This window comes from Panthera pardus, unplaced genomic scaffold (assembly GCF_024362965.1).
Source record: "Panthera pardus isolate Hobbes unplaced genomic scaffold, ASM2436296v1 HiC_scaffold_11, whole genome shotgun sequence".
Classification (NCBI taxonomy): domain Eukaryota; kingdom Metazoa; phylum Chordata; class Mammalia; order Carnivora; family Felidae; genus Panthera; species Panthera pardus.
The window spans coordinates 71,408,196-71,427,138 of NW_026526666.1; the positions used below are offsets into that span (position 1 = coordinate 71,408,196).

An 18,943-nucleotide genomic window follows, 5' to 3' on the forward strand; every position below is an offset into this window, starting at 1 on the left:
ACCTCTCAGAGCCTGGAGCCTGCTTCAGATTCTGTGTCTCCCTCTCTCTCTGCCCCTTCCCTGCTTGCACTCTCTCTCTCAAAAATAAACATTAAGAAAAAAAAAAGAAAAGACTGCCAGGTATTTAAAGAATGCTTTTAGGGGCACCTGGGTGGCTCAGTTGGTTAAGTGTCAGGCTTCAGCTCAGGTCATGATCTCACGGTTCGTGGGTTCAAGCCCTGCATCAGGCTCTATGCTGACAGCTTGGAGCCTGGAGCCTGCTTTGGATTCTGTGTCTCCCTCTCTCTCTCTGCCCTCCCCCACTCTCTCTCTCTCTCTCTCAAAACTAAATAAACATTAGGAAATAACGTTTTTAATAAAGAATGCTTTTATCTCTTTCTTTCTTAATCCCACCCCATAATCCTTGTCCTGCCCACTGTCTCCCCTACAGTCTTTTCCCTATTAAACAGCTTCTCTTCTTTCACTATTATGTTTCTAGCTCTTTCACCACCTTGATCATCTTCTTATTGATGCTTTTTTAGTTTATCAAGTATACTCCTAAAATATGATACTCCAGTTGATATCTAGTACCCATAGTGTTGGGTACTAGACAGACCAAAATTTAGAAGTATCTAAGATCTAAGTTTAGATGTTTTGGGTGCCTAATACTGTGGACTAGAAACTCCCTTAAATTGGTTTTCAAACTACCAAAGCTATGTTTCTTCAAACACTATTCACTAGTATAGATTATTTATTTATATAAATAGTCATTACAAGTTGTTAGATCTTAGTTACCTAACTACTATAAACCTGTTTCTTTGTCTGTAAAGTACAAATGCTAATAGTGCTTACTGCATAGTGTTATAAAGATTGGGAATGCATGCAAAGTTACCATGATTCCTGGCCAATAGTACACACTCAGTGAACGTTAATTACTATTATTCGTTATTATTGTAATTAATCTGAATTACCAGACTTGCAACCAGAATACCCACCACATGAGAAAATCTTTTTTTTACTTCATTGATTTATTCATTCATTCATCAAATAATTACTAAATGCCTATTATGTGCCAGACACTGTGGTAGTTAGTTCTCATATTTCTTATCCATAAAAATGAGAACTAATAATATTAATAATAATCCCACACCATGGTGTTATTATAAGAATTAAATGAGTGCTTTTATACATACCTGAGGTTGTATTGTAATTATTTACTATTTACATTGGTTTCCTTGAGAGATGGGACTTATGTTATATTCACCCTTTTATTTTCTAGTACTATAGCAAAGTGACTGTTTCATAGTATTTCATAACCATATGGAATCATCAGACTATGTGAAAATGTTTTTCAAACTGTAAAGGGATATATAAATTTATGATCATTAATTATATTTCATGGAAATAGACAATGTGGTGGTTTTCAGACTCTGTTCCTTAGAGCCCAGGATTCCAGTGGACCCTCAGATTCAGCAGCCATAAGGCTCACCCAAGGAGAGGCAGATATTTAGTTAGAACAGCCTATTTATGTTATTTATTCTGCTGCTATTAAAAAAGTTTGAAAACAAGTGTCCAGTTTGTGTGTGCTTCTAAGCCATTGTAAGTTTATCCTGTGATGATTATTGTGATCCATTGCCTTTTGTGATATTGACTTTCCCCTTCTCCATTTGACAGACAGATGTTCTAGTCCTGAGCTGTGATCTCATAACAGATGTTGCCTTACACGAAGTTGTAGACCTGTTCAGAGCTCATGATGCATCCCTTGCAATGTTAATGAGAAAAGGCCAAGATGGCTTAGAACAAGTTCCAGGTCAAAAGGGGAAAAAAAAAACAGGTAAGGAGACTGGAGTTTGGTTTATTTGTATGTTAGGTTTTTATAATTATTATTGTCATTCATGTTTTCACTTAAGAAACATTTATTGAAAATTTAAAGGATGTGTTCAATTTGGGGCATCTGGCAAGCTCTATTGGTAGAGCATGTGACTCTTGATCTCAGGGTTATGAGTTCAAGCCCCATGTTGGAAGGAAGGAAGGAAAGAAGGAAGGAAGGGAGGAAGGAAAAGAAAGGAAAGGAAAGGAAAGAAGAAAGAAAGAAAGAAAGAAAGAAAGAAAGAAAGAAAGAAAGAAAGAAAGAAAGAAAGAAAGAAAGAAAGAAAGAAAAATTGACTGATTCATTTATTGAGAGCTGATTGCACTGCAGGCACTGTGCTAGGGGTTGATGACATAAAGTCAGAAAAGACAGTTCCTGACTTGAAGAGGCTTAGAACTATTGATTAGATTCTGTAAAGTCCAGAGGATTTGTGTGCAGAGAGGAGCACTCAGAATTATTTGCATTGTGTTTAAGGCTCAAATAATTGAATGCATATATCTAAGAAACAAAAAATCTAATTTAAGATCAAATATTAAAAAATAGTTAAACTAGGGATACCTGGATGACTCGGTTGAGCATCCAACTCTTGATTTTGGCTCAGGTCATGATCCCAGGGTCATGGGATTGAGCCCCATGTCAGGCGCTGCACTGAGCATGGAACCTGCTTAAGACTGTCTCTCCCTCTCCCTCTCCCTCTCCCTCTCCCTCTCTCCCCTGCTTGCATTCTCCCTCTCCCTCTCCCTCTCCCTCTCCCTCTCCCTCTCCCTCTCCCTCTCCCTCTCCCTCTCCCTCTCAAATAAAAAATAGAATAATTTTAGGGGCACCTGGGTGGCTCAGTCAGTTAAGCATCCGACTTTGGCTCAGGTCATAATCTCACGGTTGGTGAGTTCGAGCCCCATGTCGGGCTCTGTGCTGACAGCTCAGAGCCTGGAGCCTGCTTCAGATTCTGTGTCTCCCTCTCTCTCTGCCCCTCCCCCACTCGTACTCTGTCTCTCTCTGCCTCTCAAAAATAAAGAAATGTAATAAGAAAAAAAATTAAAAAAAAAAACAATTTTGATGCTTAAATTGTCACACCTTGGCCATTGAAAGTTTATTTAAGGTGACTCCTCTCTTTGAAAACGTATGATGTACACTGATAACCTACTTTTTAGCTGAAGTGTAATTACAGAAGACAGGGAAGCAGGGAATAGGACTGGAGAGGATACAGAGATCAGACTAAAGAGTTTGGACTTTATCCTCAAAACAGTGGGGAGTTGGGGTACCTGGGTGGTTCAGTTGGTTGAGCATCTGACTTTGGCTCAGGTCATGATCTCACAGTTCATGAGTTTAAGCCCCATATCGGGCTCAGTCTGTTGAACGTCCAACTCTTGATTTCAGCTCAGGTCATGATCCCATGGTTCATGGGTTGCAGCCCCACCTCAGGCTCTACGCTGACTGTGCAGAGCCTGCTTGGGATTCTCTTTCTCCCTCTCTCTCTCTCTGCCCCTCTCTGCGCATGCTCTCTCTCTCTCTCTCAAAATAAATAAATAAACTAATAAACAAATTAACATTAAAAAAAAAGAACATCTTAGAAAAAAAAACAGTGGGGAGTTGTTGAGGAATTTTATTGTATGTGCTGCTGAAGTGAGCACAAGTTGTTGAGGAATTTTAAACGAGAATGTCTGATCAGATTTGTGTTATAGAAAGATTTTCTATTCTTAGTATGAAATTTTGAATTTCTCTGTATCTGTATTTTATTATATTTGAAAGCTGAGTTTCACCTAAATAACTGAGTTTTAAATTCCTCCTGTGGAAGGGCCCCTGGCTGGCTCAGTCAATTACGCATTCGACTTTGGCTTGGGTCATGTTCTCATGGTTTGTGGGTTCAAGCCCCACATGGGCTCTCTGCTGTCAGCACAGAGCCCACTTTGGATCCTCTGTCCCTTCTCTCTCTGCCCCTCCCCCACTCGTGCTCACACACACTCTCACGCTCTTCCAAAAATAAATAAACACTAAAAATAATAATACAAAAAATAAATTCCTCCTGTGGAATGCTATGCATTTCAATGATAAGAATTTTTTTTTTAAAGAACCCTAATATTCTCAAATTGTATATTTGGTCTGCCTCTTAGCTGTTATTATGTGCCAGAATAGGCTACAGTCCCCTTTTTCCCAGATATTGTTTAATAGAGTGGATCCGGTAGGTCCAAGTTTCCCAAATGGTGTTCTTACCAACTTACAAGAAAATGACTAATGGCTAGATGTTTCAGCAGCCATCTTTCCCCCTCTTGCCACTTCTTTCCCAGAAGATTTGTAGATGGTAGATTCTGAGGAGGGCAAGATCAAATTCATGTTTGGATTTTTGGGACTTTTTTTTTTCCTTACTCCAGGTCTTTACACATGTTGTTCTCTGCCCAAAATCCTCGCCATCCCCTCTCCCCACAACACACGTACTCTAAATTTAGCTTAGCCTTCAAGTTCTTTTCTGAGAGGGGCCTTTCTTGACCCTCTAATATGAAACCATACTCCTTTGTTTGTCTAAATATGGTAGCCCTGCTGTCTTATTTACTCTCTCCTATACTCAACTGTATGCTCTGTAAGAGCTGGGATCATTATATTCTATTTTGTTCATTTTGTCCCCAGCACTTGGCCTAGTTATGGCCCATAGCAGTCAATAGATGTTATCGAATGGTTGAGGAGCCTGCCTGTAAAGGCAATTCTTATTGTCCCCCACCCAGTAAGAGAAATTAGATTCAACTTTTATTTAGTCCATCCAGTTCACTGTAGTATTTCTTAAACTCCTCCCCACTTCTCAGAGTTATATAGCCTTGGTCCAGGCTAGATTCAATAAATATCAGTGTGCTTGAGAATCACACAAATGAAAGCTGTCACTTGGCTGTCACCTCTCAATCAGCTTAGCTCCCTCTGCACTAACAAATGTTGGCAGGCCTTCTGAGCCTGTTTGTTTTTTTGGGTTTTTTTTTTTTTTTTTTTTTTTTTGCTTCAGCTTTCTTTATTTCTCAAAGCTGAACTGTTAGAAAACTCTCTGCTTGGGTTTCTGCTTTATCTCTTTTCTCTTCTCAATCCCCAACTCCCCCACTCTTCCTAATTATATTTAACAGAACTGACTTGAAATCCCAGCATATTGAAAATCGAAATTGTTGGGGCGCCTGAATGGCTCGGTCAGTTGAGCGGCCGACTTTGGCTCGGGTCATGATCTCGCGGTCCGTGAGTTTGAGCCCCGCGTCAGACTCTGTGCTGACAGCTCAGAGCCTGGAGCCTGTTTCAGATTCTGTGTCTCCCTCTCTCTGACCCTCCCCTGTTCATGCTCTGTCTCTCCCTGTCTCAAACATAAATAAATGTTAAAAAATTAAAAAAAAAAAAAAAAAGAAAATCAAAATTGTTGTGATTGAAGAAACAGCATGCAGAAGTAGGTTCAAATATGCTAGAATTTATAAGTCACAGTGTACAATAATAGGAGCATATGTAAAATACAGGGAGCAATTTAATGCCCCAGTTACAGGGAAATATATTTAAAAACATGGTATTTGAAAAGAAGGAGGAACAACTTAGTAATATGCAGACAGGCTACTTGGAATGAGATCCCTGACTTATAAATGCATTAAGTTTTGATATAGTCATTGAATTTAGAACATACTATATGTAAAGTTTATGCTAAGCCTCATATGGGAAACAAAGATAAGATTTGCTCTCAAACTAAAATCTAATGAATTGCTGAAACTGATATTACACTATATCTTCATTAACTGGAATTTAAATAAAAACTTGAAACAATGAAATAAAATAAAATCCATTGAACAGGGCTAGGTAGTTTTGTTATTTACCAAGTTTTATATCCATGAATGGCCTACCAGCATTTTGTGGATAGTTGCTTAATATCAGTCACATCAGTGGTAAGTGGTAGAATCAGAACTTGAACCCATGCTTTCTGACTCCATAGCCTGGGCTTTCTTTTTCTTTCTTTTTTGAATTTAGTTTTTGTTTTTATCAAAGTTTTATATGCTCATAATTTAAAGACTGATGGAATTATCCAAATTATATTATAATAAATAGCAGTCGTTAGCCCTGTCTATTCTCACCTTACTCAGAGGCAGCCACTTTCAACATTTTTAGCTAACTTTTTTTCACATTTAATTCCACATCTCCAAATAACGTGGTTTGTTGTTTTTTGGGGGTTTTTTTGCTATGTCTTCGTATTTTTAGTTTTAGGAATTATTTACTTATTTCCTACTATGGGACTTAAAGCTGTAGTTCTGTTTTACCGTACCCTCTACCCCCACCACACACATGTAAACTTCTAGTCTCCCCATTTTTTACAGTATTTATTAACTGAATATTTAATGTTTACTATAACTGTTTAAATGGTATTCACAGCTGAACCTTGTATATGATTAATTTTCTCCTTCCTCCTTTTATTTTTCTAAAAATTGTCTTGTTTTTTCATTTGCTTATTTTTCTGTGTATTTATTACTAATTCAACATCAGCCTCAGTTGTGTGAATTCCTCTCATTACTTTCCAACACATTCAGTGTTCTCTCAGTTTCAGATTCTTGAAGATAATCTCTCTTAGAGCTTTTCTGGATTAGTTGTTCTGCTGTGAAACTACCATTTTAGGTTCACCCTTCACTGTCATATTTTGAAAGTCATTATTTTCCTCTTTCCCAGTTTATTTCTTTTATTTATTTATTTTGAGAGAGAGAGAGAACAAGGGGAGAGAGACAGAGGATCTGAAGTGGGCTCTGTGCTGACAGCAGAGAGCCCAATGTGGGGCTCAGTCTCACGAACTGTGAGATCATGGCCTGAGCCAAAGTCAGACACTTAACTGACTGAGCCACCCAGGTGCCCCTTATTTTATTTTTTCCTCTTTTCTTAGCTTATACTCACTCTTTTGTGGAACATATCCTCTTGTAGCCTCCTGAGATGAGGTTTGTGAAAAATAAATTTTTGAGCTTTTGCATGTCTTTATTCTATCCTCATAGTTGTTTGATATTTTGGCTGGGTATAATCTTCTCTTGAAATCATGTTTCCTCAAAATGTTGAAGGTATTATTTCACTGTCTTCTAGCTTTTCTATTAAGTCTAACACCATTCTGATTCTTCATTCTCTGCATGAAACCTTCCCACCCACCCACCCCAACCTTCTGGGAAGCTTATACAATCTTTTTGTTTCCAAAATTATAAAATTTCACACTGATTATCCTCAGTATGGTCTAATATCATCCCGTGTTAGATGATAACGGGCCTTTCGATCTGAATATTCAAGTCTTCAATTCTGAAAAATTTCTGAAACTAATCTCTTTTTTTTAACACACCACCAAACTCAAAATTTAAAATAACTTCTGTCAATGTGATCTCCACGTGTCCCCAACTCATTATTGTCCCTATCTAAGGTACCCTTGCTGAATCCTGTGTTTATTATTTTTCTTTTTTTTCTTTCTTTTTCATATAGTTATATCTCAGCTTTTTGTATTCCTAAAAGATATATGTATATATTTTACTTATTCTGATTTTATACAAAAGATAGCATGTATTCATTCAATTTATTCAATGTAATCCCTATCAAAATTGTAGTGTTGGGGCACCTGAGTGGCTCAGTCAATTGTATCCAGCTCTTGGTTTTGGCTCAGATCATGATGTCACAATTCATGAGTTCAAGCCCCACGTTGGGCTCCACGATGACAGTGCAGAACCTGCTTGGGAATCTCTCTCTCCCTCTCTGTCTGCCCCTCCCCAGCTCACATTCATGCTCTCTTCTCTCTCAAAATAAATAAATAAACTTAAAATAAATTCCAATAGCATTTTCCTCAGAAACAGAACCAAAAAAAAAAAATCCTAAAATTTGTATGGAGCAGTAAAAGAACCCGAATAACCAAAGCAATCTTGAGAAAAAACAAAGTTGGAGGCATCATGCTCCCTGATTTCAAATATTTTAAAGCTATAATACTTAAAACAGTATTGTGTTGGCATAAAAACAGACACACAGATCAGTGGAACAGAATAAAGAGCACAGAATTAACCCCACACATATATGGTCAATTAGTTTATGACTAAGGAGCCAATATACCATGGGGAAAGGATAAGCTCTTCAAGAAATGGTGCTAGGAAAATTGTACAGCCACATGCAAAAGAATGAAATGGGATCACTATCTTATACCATACACAAAAATTAACTCAGAATGAATTAAAGCCTTGAATGTAAGACCTGAAACTATACAGCTCCTAGAAGAAAACATAGGCAGTAAGCTTCTTGAGATAAGTCTCCTTGATTTTTGAGTCTGACACCAAAATCAAAAGCAACAAAAGCAAAAATAAACAAGTGGAACTATATCAAACTAAAAAGTTTCCATGCAGTAAAGGAAACCATCAACAAAATGAAAAGGCAACCTACTGAATTGGAGAAAATATATGCAAACCATATATCTGATAAGGGGCTAAGAACTCATACAACTTAATTGCAAAAAGAAACAATCCAATTAAAAAATGGGCAGAAGATTTGAATAAACATTTTTCTTTTCTTTTTAAGTTTATTCATTTATTTTGAGAGAGAGAGAGAGCATGAGTATGAGAGGGGCAGAGAGAGAGGGAGGGAAAGAATCCCAAGCAGGCTCCATGCACTTAGCATGGAGCCTGATGCAGGGCTTGATCTCACAAACCATGAGATCATGACCTAAGCCAAAATCAAGAGCCAGATGCTTAAGCGACTGAGCCACCCAGGTGCCTCTGAATAGACATTTTTCTAAAGAAGACATGCAGAGGGCCAATAGGTACATTAAAAGATGCTTTACATCATTAATCATCAGGGAAATACAAACCACAATGTGCTACTACCTCATACCTGTTAGAATGGCTATTACCAAAAAGACTAGAAATAACAAGTGTTGGTGAGGATACGTAGAAAAAGAAGCCCTCATGCACTGTTGGTAGGAATGTAAATTGATGCAGCCATTTTGGGAAACAGTATGGAGGTTCCTCAAAAAATTAAAAATAGAACTACCATATGATCCAATAAGTCTACTTGAGTATTTTTCCAGAGAAAATAAAAACACTAATTCAAAAAGATATATGCACCCCTTGTTCCTTGCAATACTATTTACAGTAACCAAGATATGGAAACAAACCTAAGTGTCCTTCAGTACATGAGTGAATAAAGAAGTTGTAGTATATATACACAATGGAATATTATTCAGCCATAAAAAGAATGAAATTTTGGCATTTGCAGCAACATGGATGGACCTCAAGGATATTATGTGAAGTGAAATAAATCAAACAGAAATACAGATACCATATGATCTCTTCTATATGTGGAATCTAAAAAAATAATTTTTTTTTAACTAAACTCATAGATACAGAGAACAGATTGGTGCTTTCCAGAGGTAGATGGTAGAAATGGGTGAACTGCTTTTGTTTTGTTTTGTTTTAGTTTAAATAAATTGAATTTTTTTTTTTAATGTAAAGTTAAACACTGCAAAAAAAAAAAAATGTAGCAAGATGTATGTAATCTGCTCATGATTCTTTAGGTTGGTAGTTTGGCCTGTTATAACTGAGTTGTCTCATCTCTGTTCAAGTGGTATTAGCTAGTTTATCAGTTTTCTGTTGCTGCTAGTGTATGTTATCTATTGCTATATAACAAATTACCATAAACTTAACATCTTGAAACAACAGAGTGGGTCAGGAGTCCAGGTATTTGCTTAGTTGGGTCCTCTGATTCTGAGTCTTTCAGAAAGCTGAAATCAAGTTGTCATTCAGGGTTGAGGTCTCATCTGAAGGCTCAGCTAGGAAAGAATTTGCTTCTAAGCTCTCTTGTTTGTCAGCAGAATTTCAGTTCCCTAAGGACTGTTGGACTGAGAGCCTCAGTTTCTAGCTGGCTGTTGGCCAGAGGCTGCCCTCATTTCTGTATCACTTGGGCCTCTTCAACATAACAGTTTGCTTTGCCAAAGCCAGCAAGGAGAGAATCTTCTAACAAGACAGAAATTACAAAGTTATGTAACTGAATCACAGAAATAATATCTCATCACTTTTGCCACATTTTGTTGGTTAGAAGCAAATTGCTGGCCAGCCAGCTGTTCTCAGTGGGAGGGGATACAGAAATTGTGTGATTACCAAGAGGCAATTAACATTCTTAGAGGCTGCCTACCACAGTTGGGTACACTAATATGTCTAGGGCCTAAGCTGTGATAATTGAGTTTCTCTTTCATCCAGTCTGTTGCCATACTGGAGGCCCAAGCTGGTTTATATAACAGCAGCAGGTTCTAAAAGAGTAAGAGAAGATACACCTGGATGGCTCAGTTGGTTGAGCATCTGACTCTTGACTTGGGCTCAGGTCATGATCCTAGGATCGTGGGATTAAACACCCCATCGGGCTCTACACTCAGCACGGAGCCCGCTTCAGATTCTCTCTCTTCCTCTGCCCCCTCTTCCCCATTCATGTGCTCTCTCTATCTCCTTCTAAAAGAGGAGGAGAGAGTAGAAGAAGCTACACACAAGGTCTCCTGAAGCTAAGCGTGGAATTCAGACTGTGTCATTCCATTGCACTCTGTTAAAGCTAGTTGCTAGGCTAGCTTAGATATAAAGGATGGAGAACTAGATCTTACCTCTTTTTTTCTCCTGTGAGCACTTTTTTTCCTTCACTTTTTTTTATTGTAAAATACATATAAAATTTACCATCTTTGTTTAAGTGTACAGTCCGGTGGTATTTTTAAAGAGTTTATTTATTTTTAAGTAATCTCTACCCCCAATGTGGGGCTCAAACTCATGATTCTGAGATCAAGAGTTGCAAGCTCTACAAACAGCCATCCAGGCGACCCTACGGTTTAATGGTATTAAATACATGTGTAATGTTGTGCAACCATCACCACCATCTGTGTAACTTTTTTCATCTTGTGAAACTGAAACTCTATACCCATTAAACAATAACTCCCCATTCCCCTCCCCCCCCCAATCCCTGGAAACCACCATTATACTTTCTTTTTTTTAATGTTTATGTATTTTTGAGAGAGAGAGTGAGTGTGAGTAGGGGTGGAGGCAGAGAGAGAGACACAGAATCTGAAGCAGGCTCCAGGCTCTGAGCTGTCATGACCTGAGCCGAAGTGAGATGCTTAACTGACTGAGCCACCCAGGTGCCCATGTTTTTATTTTTAATGTTTATTTTTTATTTTTAAGAGAGAGAGCACCAGCAGGAGAGGGACAGGGGGCGGGGGTGGACAGAGGGTCTGCAGCAGGCTCCACGCTGACATTAGCAGAGAGTCCATTGCGGAGCTCAAACTTGTGAATGGTGAGATCATGACCTGAGCCAAAGTCAAACATTCAACCGACTGAGCCACCCACGTGCCCCATATCCTTTCTGTCTGTATGATTTTAACTACTTTAAGTACCATATGTAAGTGGAATCATACAGTATTTGTCCTTTTGTCACAGGCTTATTTCATAAAGTATAATGCCCTCAAGGTTCCTCCGTGTTAAGCATGAGGATTTCCTTCATTTTTAAGGCTGAATAATATTCTCTTGTATGTGTATATTACATTTTGCTTATCACTCCATTAGTGGAAATTTGGGTGGTTTTCACATTTTTGCTATTGTGAATAATGCTGTTACGAATAAGGGTATGCACACTATCTCTGTGAGACCCTACTTTCAGTTCTTTTGGGTGGTCTACCCAGAAGTGGAATTGCTGAATCGTGTGGTAATTCTATTTTTTTAATGTTTTGAGGAACCGCCAAACAATTTTCCATGGTGGCTATACCATTGTACATTCTAGACCTTACCTCTTGAAGAAGTACAACAAATTTGTAACCCTTTTAACTCTACCATATACGTTTTTAGTTTTTATTTGCTAATATTTTATTTAAGATCCTTGTATTTATATAACAAATGAATGTGCCTGTAATTTTTCTGTCTCATAATGTCTTTGTCTGGTCTTGGTATCAGGATCATGCTAGCCTCATAAAACGAGTTGGAATTCCCTACTATAAATGTAATGCCTATCACAAGGGAGGTGCACAAGTTTGTTTATTAGTTGAATGAATGAATGGATAAGTAAATGACAATAGAGGAGACAGAAGTGTCAGATAAATAAAAATCAACTAGGGGCGCCTGGGTGGCTCAGTCGGTTAAGCAGCCGACTTCGGCTCAGGTAATGATCTCGCGGTCAGTGAGTTCAAGCCCCGTGTCGGGCTCTGTGCTGACAGCTCAGAGCCTGGAGCCTGTTTCAGATTCTGTGTCTCCCTCTCTCTGACCCTCCCCTGTTCATGCTCTGTCTCTCTCTGTCTCAAAAATAAATAAACGTTAAATTTTATTAAAAAAAAAATCAACTAGAAAAAAAATATGACTAGTTGACAGAATTTTTTTAATGGTAATTCATAGTTTCTTTCTTAATCTGCTTGCTTAATCTTATTTTTGTAGCCTTCTTAGGATGGACATTTTGATGTTATCTTCTCTGCTCCCAAAGTAGAATTTACTTTGTTAAAGCAGAACATAAACAAGTTTCTATAATTTGTAGTGTATTCTGAGGTCCTGGTTACTATGGTAGCTTCAAGGAAGCAAATATAAGGAGGGGCCCCTGAGAGTGAAGAATGTGAGTAAAGAGCAACATAGCTGAAACATGGACTTGAAAATCACTGCTCCCAGGACATTCAATAATTTGAGGTTTTGTAGGCTGAAGGACTTGGATAGAGTAAGCACTCCAAATATATCCAAAAATAACATTTCTGTGTTTCTTTTTAAAATATTGGCTCATAATCAGACTGCTGCAAACCTTTATATTCTCAAGTTTCCATGTAATGGATGAACTGATATATGTCATATCTGCTGTGTGGCATTTGAAATTCTCTGCAAAATTTGCTTCAATTGAAATTCCCTGTAAAACTTACCCTCAAATTGGCACTATTTGCCCTTCCTTCTTTGGAATTCGCTAATCTTGGTCATTGAGAAAAATAACATATAACTTATTTTTTTTTTAAGTTTATTTATTTATTTATTTATTTAAGTAATCTCTACACCCAACATGGGGCTCAAACTTACAACCCTGAGATCAAGAGTTACATGCTCTTCCAACTGAGCCAGCCAGGCACCCCAACGTAAGATTTTTTTTTTTAATTTTTTTTAACATTTATTTTTTGAGAGACTGAGAGGGACAGTGTGAGCAGGGGAGGGGAGAGAGAGAGAGGGAGACACAGAATCTGAAGCAGGCTCCAGGCTCCGAGCTGTTAGCACAGAGCCTGATGCGGGGCTTGAACCCACAAACCCTGAAATCATGACCTGAGCCGAAGTTGGGCGCTTAACCGACTGAGCCACCCGAGCACCCCCCAGCATATGATTTTTTTTTATGATTGTTTCTCCCTATTTAGATTCAGACACTGCATGTGATAAGATGACCAAAAACCATCTCAAGGAATGAATGCTTTCAAGCACCTGAGCTAAAACACATTATACACTTGTAATACATTTGGTTCTAGGTATATAGGCAACTGCAGCCAACAGTGAATCATGTTCAGTTATTTGGTAGCTGTTGTCTGTCAGTAGGAGACAGACAAATTCACCTTTAGAAATACTATTTTTCGGGGCGCCTGGGTGGCTCAGTCAGTTAAGCGTCCGACTTTGGCTCAGGTCATGATCTTGCAGTTTGTGAGTTTGAGCCCGGTGTCGGGTTCTGTGCTGACAGCTCAGAACCTGGAGTCTGCTTTGGATTCTGTGTCTCCTTCTCTCCCTGCCCCTCCCTCACTTGTGCTCCGTCTCTCTCCATCAAAAATAAATAAATTTTTTTTTTAAATTAAAAAAAAAGGAAAAACTATTTTTCTAGAGCTCAACTTTTTTCTTCTTTCAAGAAGGTATTAAATCATTGCTTTATTATTGTGAGGATCAAATGAGAGCATGCATTTTAATTTTTTTAGCAAAACATTTTATTTAATGTTTGATTTAATAGCACTGTTATAAGAACTTTACAAATCTTAACTGATACAGTGCTCATAACAAGCCTGTGAGGTAGGCACTATTATGATACCCATTTTGCAGATGAAGCTGAAGAATAGAGAAGTTTAGTATCTTGTTTAGGACATACAGCTAGTAAGTGGGATTCATACCCAGGTAGTCAGGCCTCAGAGGCTCTCTTCTTAATCATTATGCTATGCTGCCTCTATGTGAAAATGCTTTTGTAAGCTATAGGTACTCCTCAGCTTCTCAGATGTTAGTAGGAGATTTTATTAAGTGCCTAACACTGTACTAGATGTTAAAGGAGATATAAAGGAATCATAAGCTTGCCTTTGAAGAATTTATAATCTGGTTGGCCGAAAGAAATCTAACATAGAAAACAGCAATAATATGACAGCCTGTAAAATCACTGTCTACCAAAGAACCCTCCACATCTAGTAAAAATGCACCTTATTTTCTTTGAATGCTGTCTCATACAGAATAAAATCTAATGCATAATAGACATACAGTTAATGTTGATTGAATGTACATGTCTGTAAATAATATTTTTCTCATTTCCACAGTGCACAGACCTAGGGTATTCTTTGCAGAGAAAGAATTCCTTGTTATACTTTCTGTGCCATGTAATGAGTTTATGGTTTATCCACATAGTCAGCTTTTTATTATTAATTTTTATTTATTTTTGACAAAGAAAAATTATGTGTATTTAAAGTGTACAGTGGTGTTTTGATATATGTAGACATGATTGTGAAATGATTACCACGGTCAAACTAACATATCTTTACTCCTTAACTCTGTTTTTGAGATAATTTCGCATTTACAGAATGATTACAAGACTAGTACAGAGAACTTATATATCCTTTACCCAAATTCCCCAAATGTTAACATTTGTTCTATCATTTTCTCTCTCTAATGATATATATTCAGTGTATGATATGTATACACAATGTAGTACATACACTATTACTGTTTTTCTGAGCTGTTTGAGAATAAGTTGCAGATGATTCCCTTTGCTTTTAAATCAGTATGTATCCTGCCCCCCACCTCTCTAACATTGCTACAGTACTTTAATCTATAGACCTTATTCAAACTTCACTAGTTAACCTAATAATACCCTTTAGAACAATACAAAAATATTTTGACTACCCATGTTATAAACACTGTGATAAACACTGTGATATAACACAGTATTTAAAACATATATATATAACAATCCTGTATTTAGTTCCAAGAGAATTGTGAGCAGGTGCCCTGTCCCCCTGACTTAGTCATGCAGGCAGGGGCAAATGGCTTTGTTTGATTTTCTTTCTTTTGTATGATTCAGTGGAGCAGCGTGACTTCATTGGAGTGGACAGCACAGGAAAGAGGCTGCTCTTCATGGCTAATGAAGCAGACTTGGATGAAGAGCTGGTCATTAAGGGATCCATCCTGCAAAAGTAAGCCCTAGGGTTTTTCTTTCTGGCAATTCTCCTTGTTTTAAAACAAAATAAAACCACCCAGTGGATGGGAAAGAGGGAATGAAAGCGAGATTATACTGTGTGAAATTGACAAAAGTATGTGACTATTTTCCCATGAGATAGGATGAAGGCTTTTCTTCCCCACATAAGCTTAGCTTTTCCCTGTGTTTTTTTCTTGCCAAGGTAGAGTCAAATCCTGCACAGCAGCTGTGGGGAGAACAGGGAACTGGACTGTCTTTCTAACAGTGTTATAGACCTTCTTTTTCTTTTTTTTAATTGTGGTAAACACACATTTTAACCACTTTTAAGCATATGGTTTAGTAATGTTAAACATATTCACATTGTTATGAAACAGATCTCTAAAACTTTTTCATCTTGCAAATCTGAAGTTCCATATCCATTAAACAACAGCTCTTCTCTTTTTCCTGTCCCCCAGCTCCAGGTAATCACCATTTGACTTTCTGTTCCTATGAACTTGACTACTTTAGATACCTCAGATAAGTGGAATTATATAGTACTTATGTTTTGTCAGCTGGCTTATTTCACTTAGTATAATATCCTCAGGGTTCCTTCATGTTGTAAGCATGTGTCAGAATTTCCTTCTTTTTTTAAGGCTGTATAATATTCCATTGTGTGTATATGCCACATTTTTAAAATGTATTCATTTGTCCATGGACATTTGGTTTGCTTCCACCTCTTGACTATTGTGAATAATGCTGCAGTGAACATGTGTGCACATATCCCTTTGACATCCTGCTTTGAATTCTTCTGGATATACACCCAGAAGCGGGATTGCTAGATTATATGATAGTTCTAGTTTTAATTTTTAGAGAAACCTCCATACTATTTTCCACAGTGGCTGTACCATTTTACAATTGCACAAAGGTTCCAATTTCTCTACATCCTCACCAACACTTGTTATTTTCTGTTTTTTGATAGTAGCCATCGTAATGGCTACAAATAAGCAAACCAGGCACATTTTCTTTAAATAGCATTTATTGAGTGCTTACCCAGCATGGACTTTTTCATCAGAAGCCACCATACTCAGAGCTTTACTGCCTCATACCAGTACATAGGAATGTTTAAAAACTGTTTGGAGCCTGGGTTGGACTTGTCTGTAGTTTTGCCATAGCCTGCTTGTCCCAGATTGTAAATCTCTGTTATTCTTGACTAAACCCATTTTTGCTGTTAAAAAACAAAACAAAACAAACAAAAACATGTTTGGACCCTGAACAAGATGAATGTGAGAGGAGTAAATTGGGAAAGAAAAATGTCATTGATTTTGCCATCCAGGACAACAGAGGTAGGAAACATATTTCAAACTATATATTTTAATGAAAATGAAATTAAATTCTGGCTTCAGCTAGCCCAGTTAACCCAATGTATTAGAGTTCTATATTAGCGCCTTTGTTGTCTTATCTATAAAAATGTGTTTAATAATAATAGGGCTGCTATGGGGAATAAAACTGGCAGAAATTTCAACAGCGACAAAGTAGGATAATTAAATATAATAAAGTTTAAAAATTGAAGGTCAAGGAAAGAGACAAGATTCTGATGAAGAATAGAAAGGAATAAAGGTGGGTCCCAACACCCTATCACTCCTCCCCAGAAGCCATACTGATGTGTTAATGAAATCCTGCAAATTCCCACTAAAAGCTCCAAAGCTGGAAAGAACCAAACCAAGCACATTTTATCTTCTTTTTTAAGTACTTTTATCTTCTTCTGACCGAGAAGTAGCAGGAACAACTACTTGCAAGTAAATGATGAAGCAGGGAAAATGAACAATGAGGCTGACTCTTTAACAGAAATGAAAGATCAAGCATAAAAATGAATAAGTGAAGTAATATGAAGCTGGAGACTATCCCTCTTTAGGAATGGAATATAACCCTTAATTATGTGGACTGAAAGAAGAATCTTTAACAGAATCTCAGGAAAGAAAAATGTGTTTTTTTAAAGATTATTTTACTTATTTCGAGAGAGATATAGAGAACAAGGAGAGGAGGGGCAGAGAAAGAGAGCAGGAGACAGAATCCCAAGCAGACTCTGCACTACCAGCACAGAGCACAACATGGGGCTCAAACTCACGAACCATGAGATCGTGACCTGTGCCGAAGTCAAGAGTTGGACACTTTATCAACTGAACCACCCAGGCCCCCCAAGAAGAATGTTTTAACAAAGATTCTGTAGTACTTTAGCTCTGTTCCTTCTGCTCCTTCTATCCCTCTGCCTCCCATCATTCCCTGAAGCCATAGAAAAGTACACAGAATATAAAATAACCAGCACTACTGGGTATTTACCCAAAGAAACCAAAAATAGTAATTTGAAAATATATGTGCATTCGTATGTTTATTACAGCATTATTTACAGTAGCCAAGATATGGAAGCAACCTGTCTCCATCAATACATTGATGGATGAATGAATAAAGAAGATGTGGTAATATATACAATGAAATATTACTCAGCCATAACAATGAGATCTTGCCATTTGCAACATGAGGATGGACCTAGAAGGTATTATGCTAAGTGGAATAAGTCAGAGAAAGGTAAATAACCATATATATGATTTCACTTTTTTTTTTTTTTTTTTTTTTAATCAGAAATAGGGGCACCTGGCTGGCTCAGTTGGAGCATGCAACTCTTGATCCGGAGGTTGTGAGTTTGAGCCCCACATTGAGTATAGAGATTACTTCAAAATAAAATATTTTGGGGGCGCCTGGGCAGTTCAGTCAGTTAAGTGTCCAACTTCAGCTCAGGTCATGATCTCACGGTTCATGAGTTCGAGCCCCACATCTGCTCTCAGCTCAGAGCCCGCTTCACATCCTCTGTCCCCCCTCTCGCCCCTCCCCAACTCGCATGTGCTCTCTTTCTCTCTCTCTCTCTCTCTCTCTCTCTCAAAAATAAACATTAAAAAAATTCTTTAATAAAATCTTTTTTTTTAATATGAAAATTAAAATAAAAGCAGAAACAGGCCCATAAATAAAGAGAACAAACTGGTGGTTGCCACAGGGAAGGGGAGTAGGGGGTGAGTACAAAGAGGTGAAGGAGAGTAGGAAGTACTGGTTTCTAATTATGGGATGAATAAGTCACAGGGATGAAAGGTTCGACATAGAGAATATAGCCAATGGTATTATAGTGTTGTATGGTGACAGATGGTAGCTATACTTGAGGTGAGCATTAACAGTATAGAGTTGTCAAATCACTGTATTGTACATATGAAACTAATGTAACGTTGTGTATCAACTATACTTCAGTAAAAAGAAAAAAAAAAAGAAAGGAAAAAAATAACCGCCACTCATGTGGTAGTTGGTCTCAGGTACAGGAGGATGAAAGATAAGAACTCACCCATATCATACCAAGACAAATAAATCAAGCATGAACAAGACCAAAAGAACTGGTATGTCAACTGGGCAAACATACAGCAAACAAAATAAAAGCAAGAAAAATGTTCTAAAAGAGACAAAAAACGTATCCTGACAACATAACTCATTGCATAGAATTTCTTACAACTGTAAAACAATTCATCAAAATGTGAATTTAATAAATAAAAGTTCAGTGATGAGATGGTAAAACAAAATGAGATAAAAGAGGATATTTTAGAACTAAGAAAATAAATTGAAGACAAAATAGCAAAGGACAGAACAGATACCATTGAAAATCAAATTATTGACATAAAAGAAAGGTTTGAGGTATTCAGTAATTTCAACAAAAATGATTAA

The 18,943-nt window shown here is 37.5% G+C and overlaps 1 protein-coding gene across 4 annotated transcripts in view; it reads left to right on the plus strand.

Moving 5' to 3' along the window:
- The window catches only part of EIF2B3 (eukaryotic translation initiation factor 2B subunit gamma), a 121,870-nt gene that overhangs the window by 34,466 nt on the left and 68,461 nt on the right, over positions 1-18,943 (plus strand). For all 4 annotated transcript variants that reach the window (XM_053896089.1, XM_053896092.1, XM_053896094.1 and 1 more), the window contains exons 4-5: positions 1,654-1,813; positions 15,095-15,206. In XM_053896089.1, coding sequence (XP_053752064.1) covers positions 1,654-1,813; positions 15,095-15,206 — 272 coding nt within the window. The remainder of the gene's footprint in view (positions 1-1,653; positions 1,814-15,094; positions 15,207-18,943) is intronic.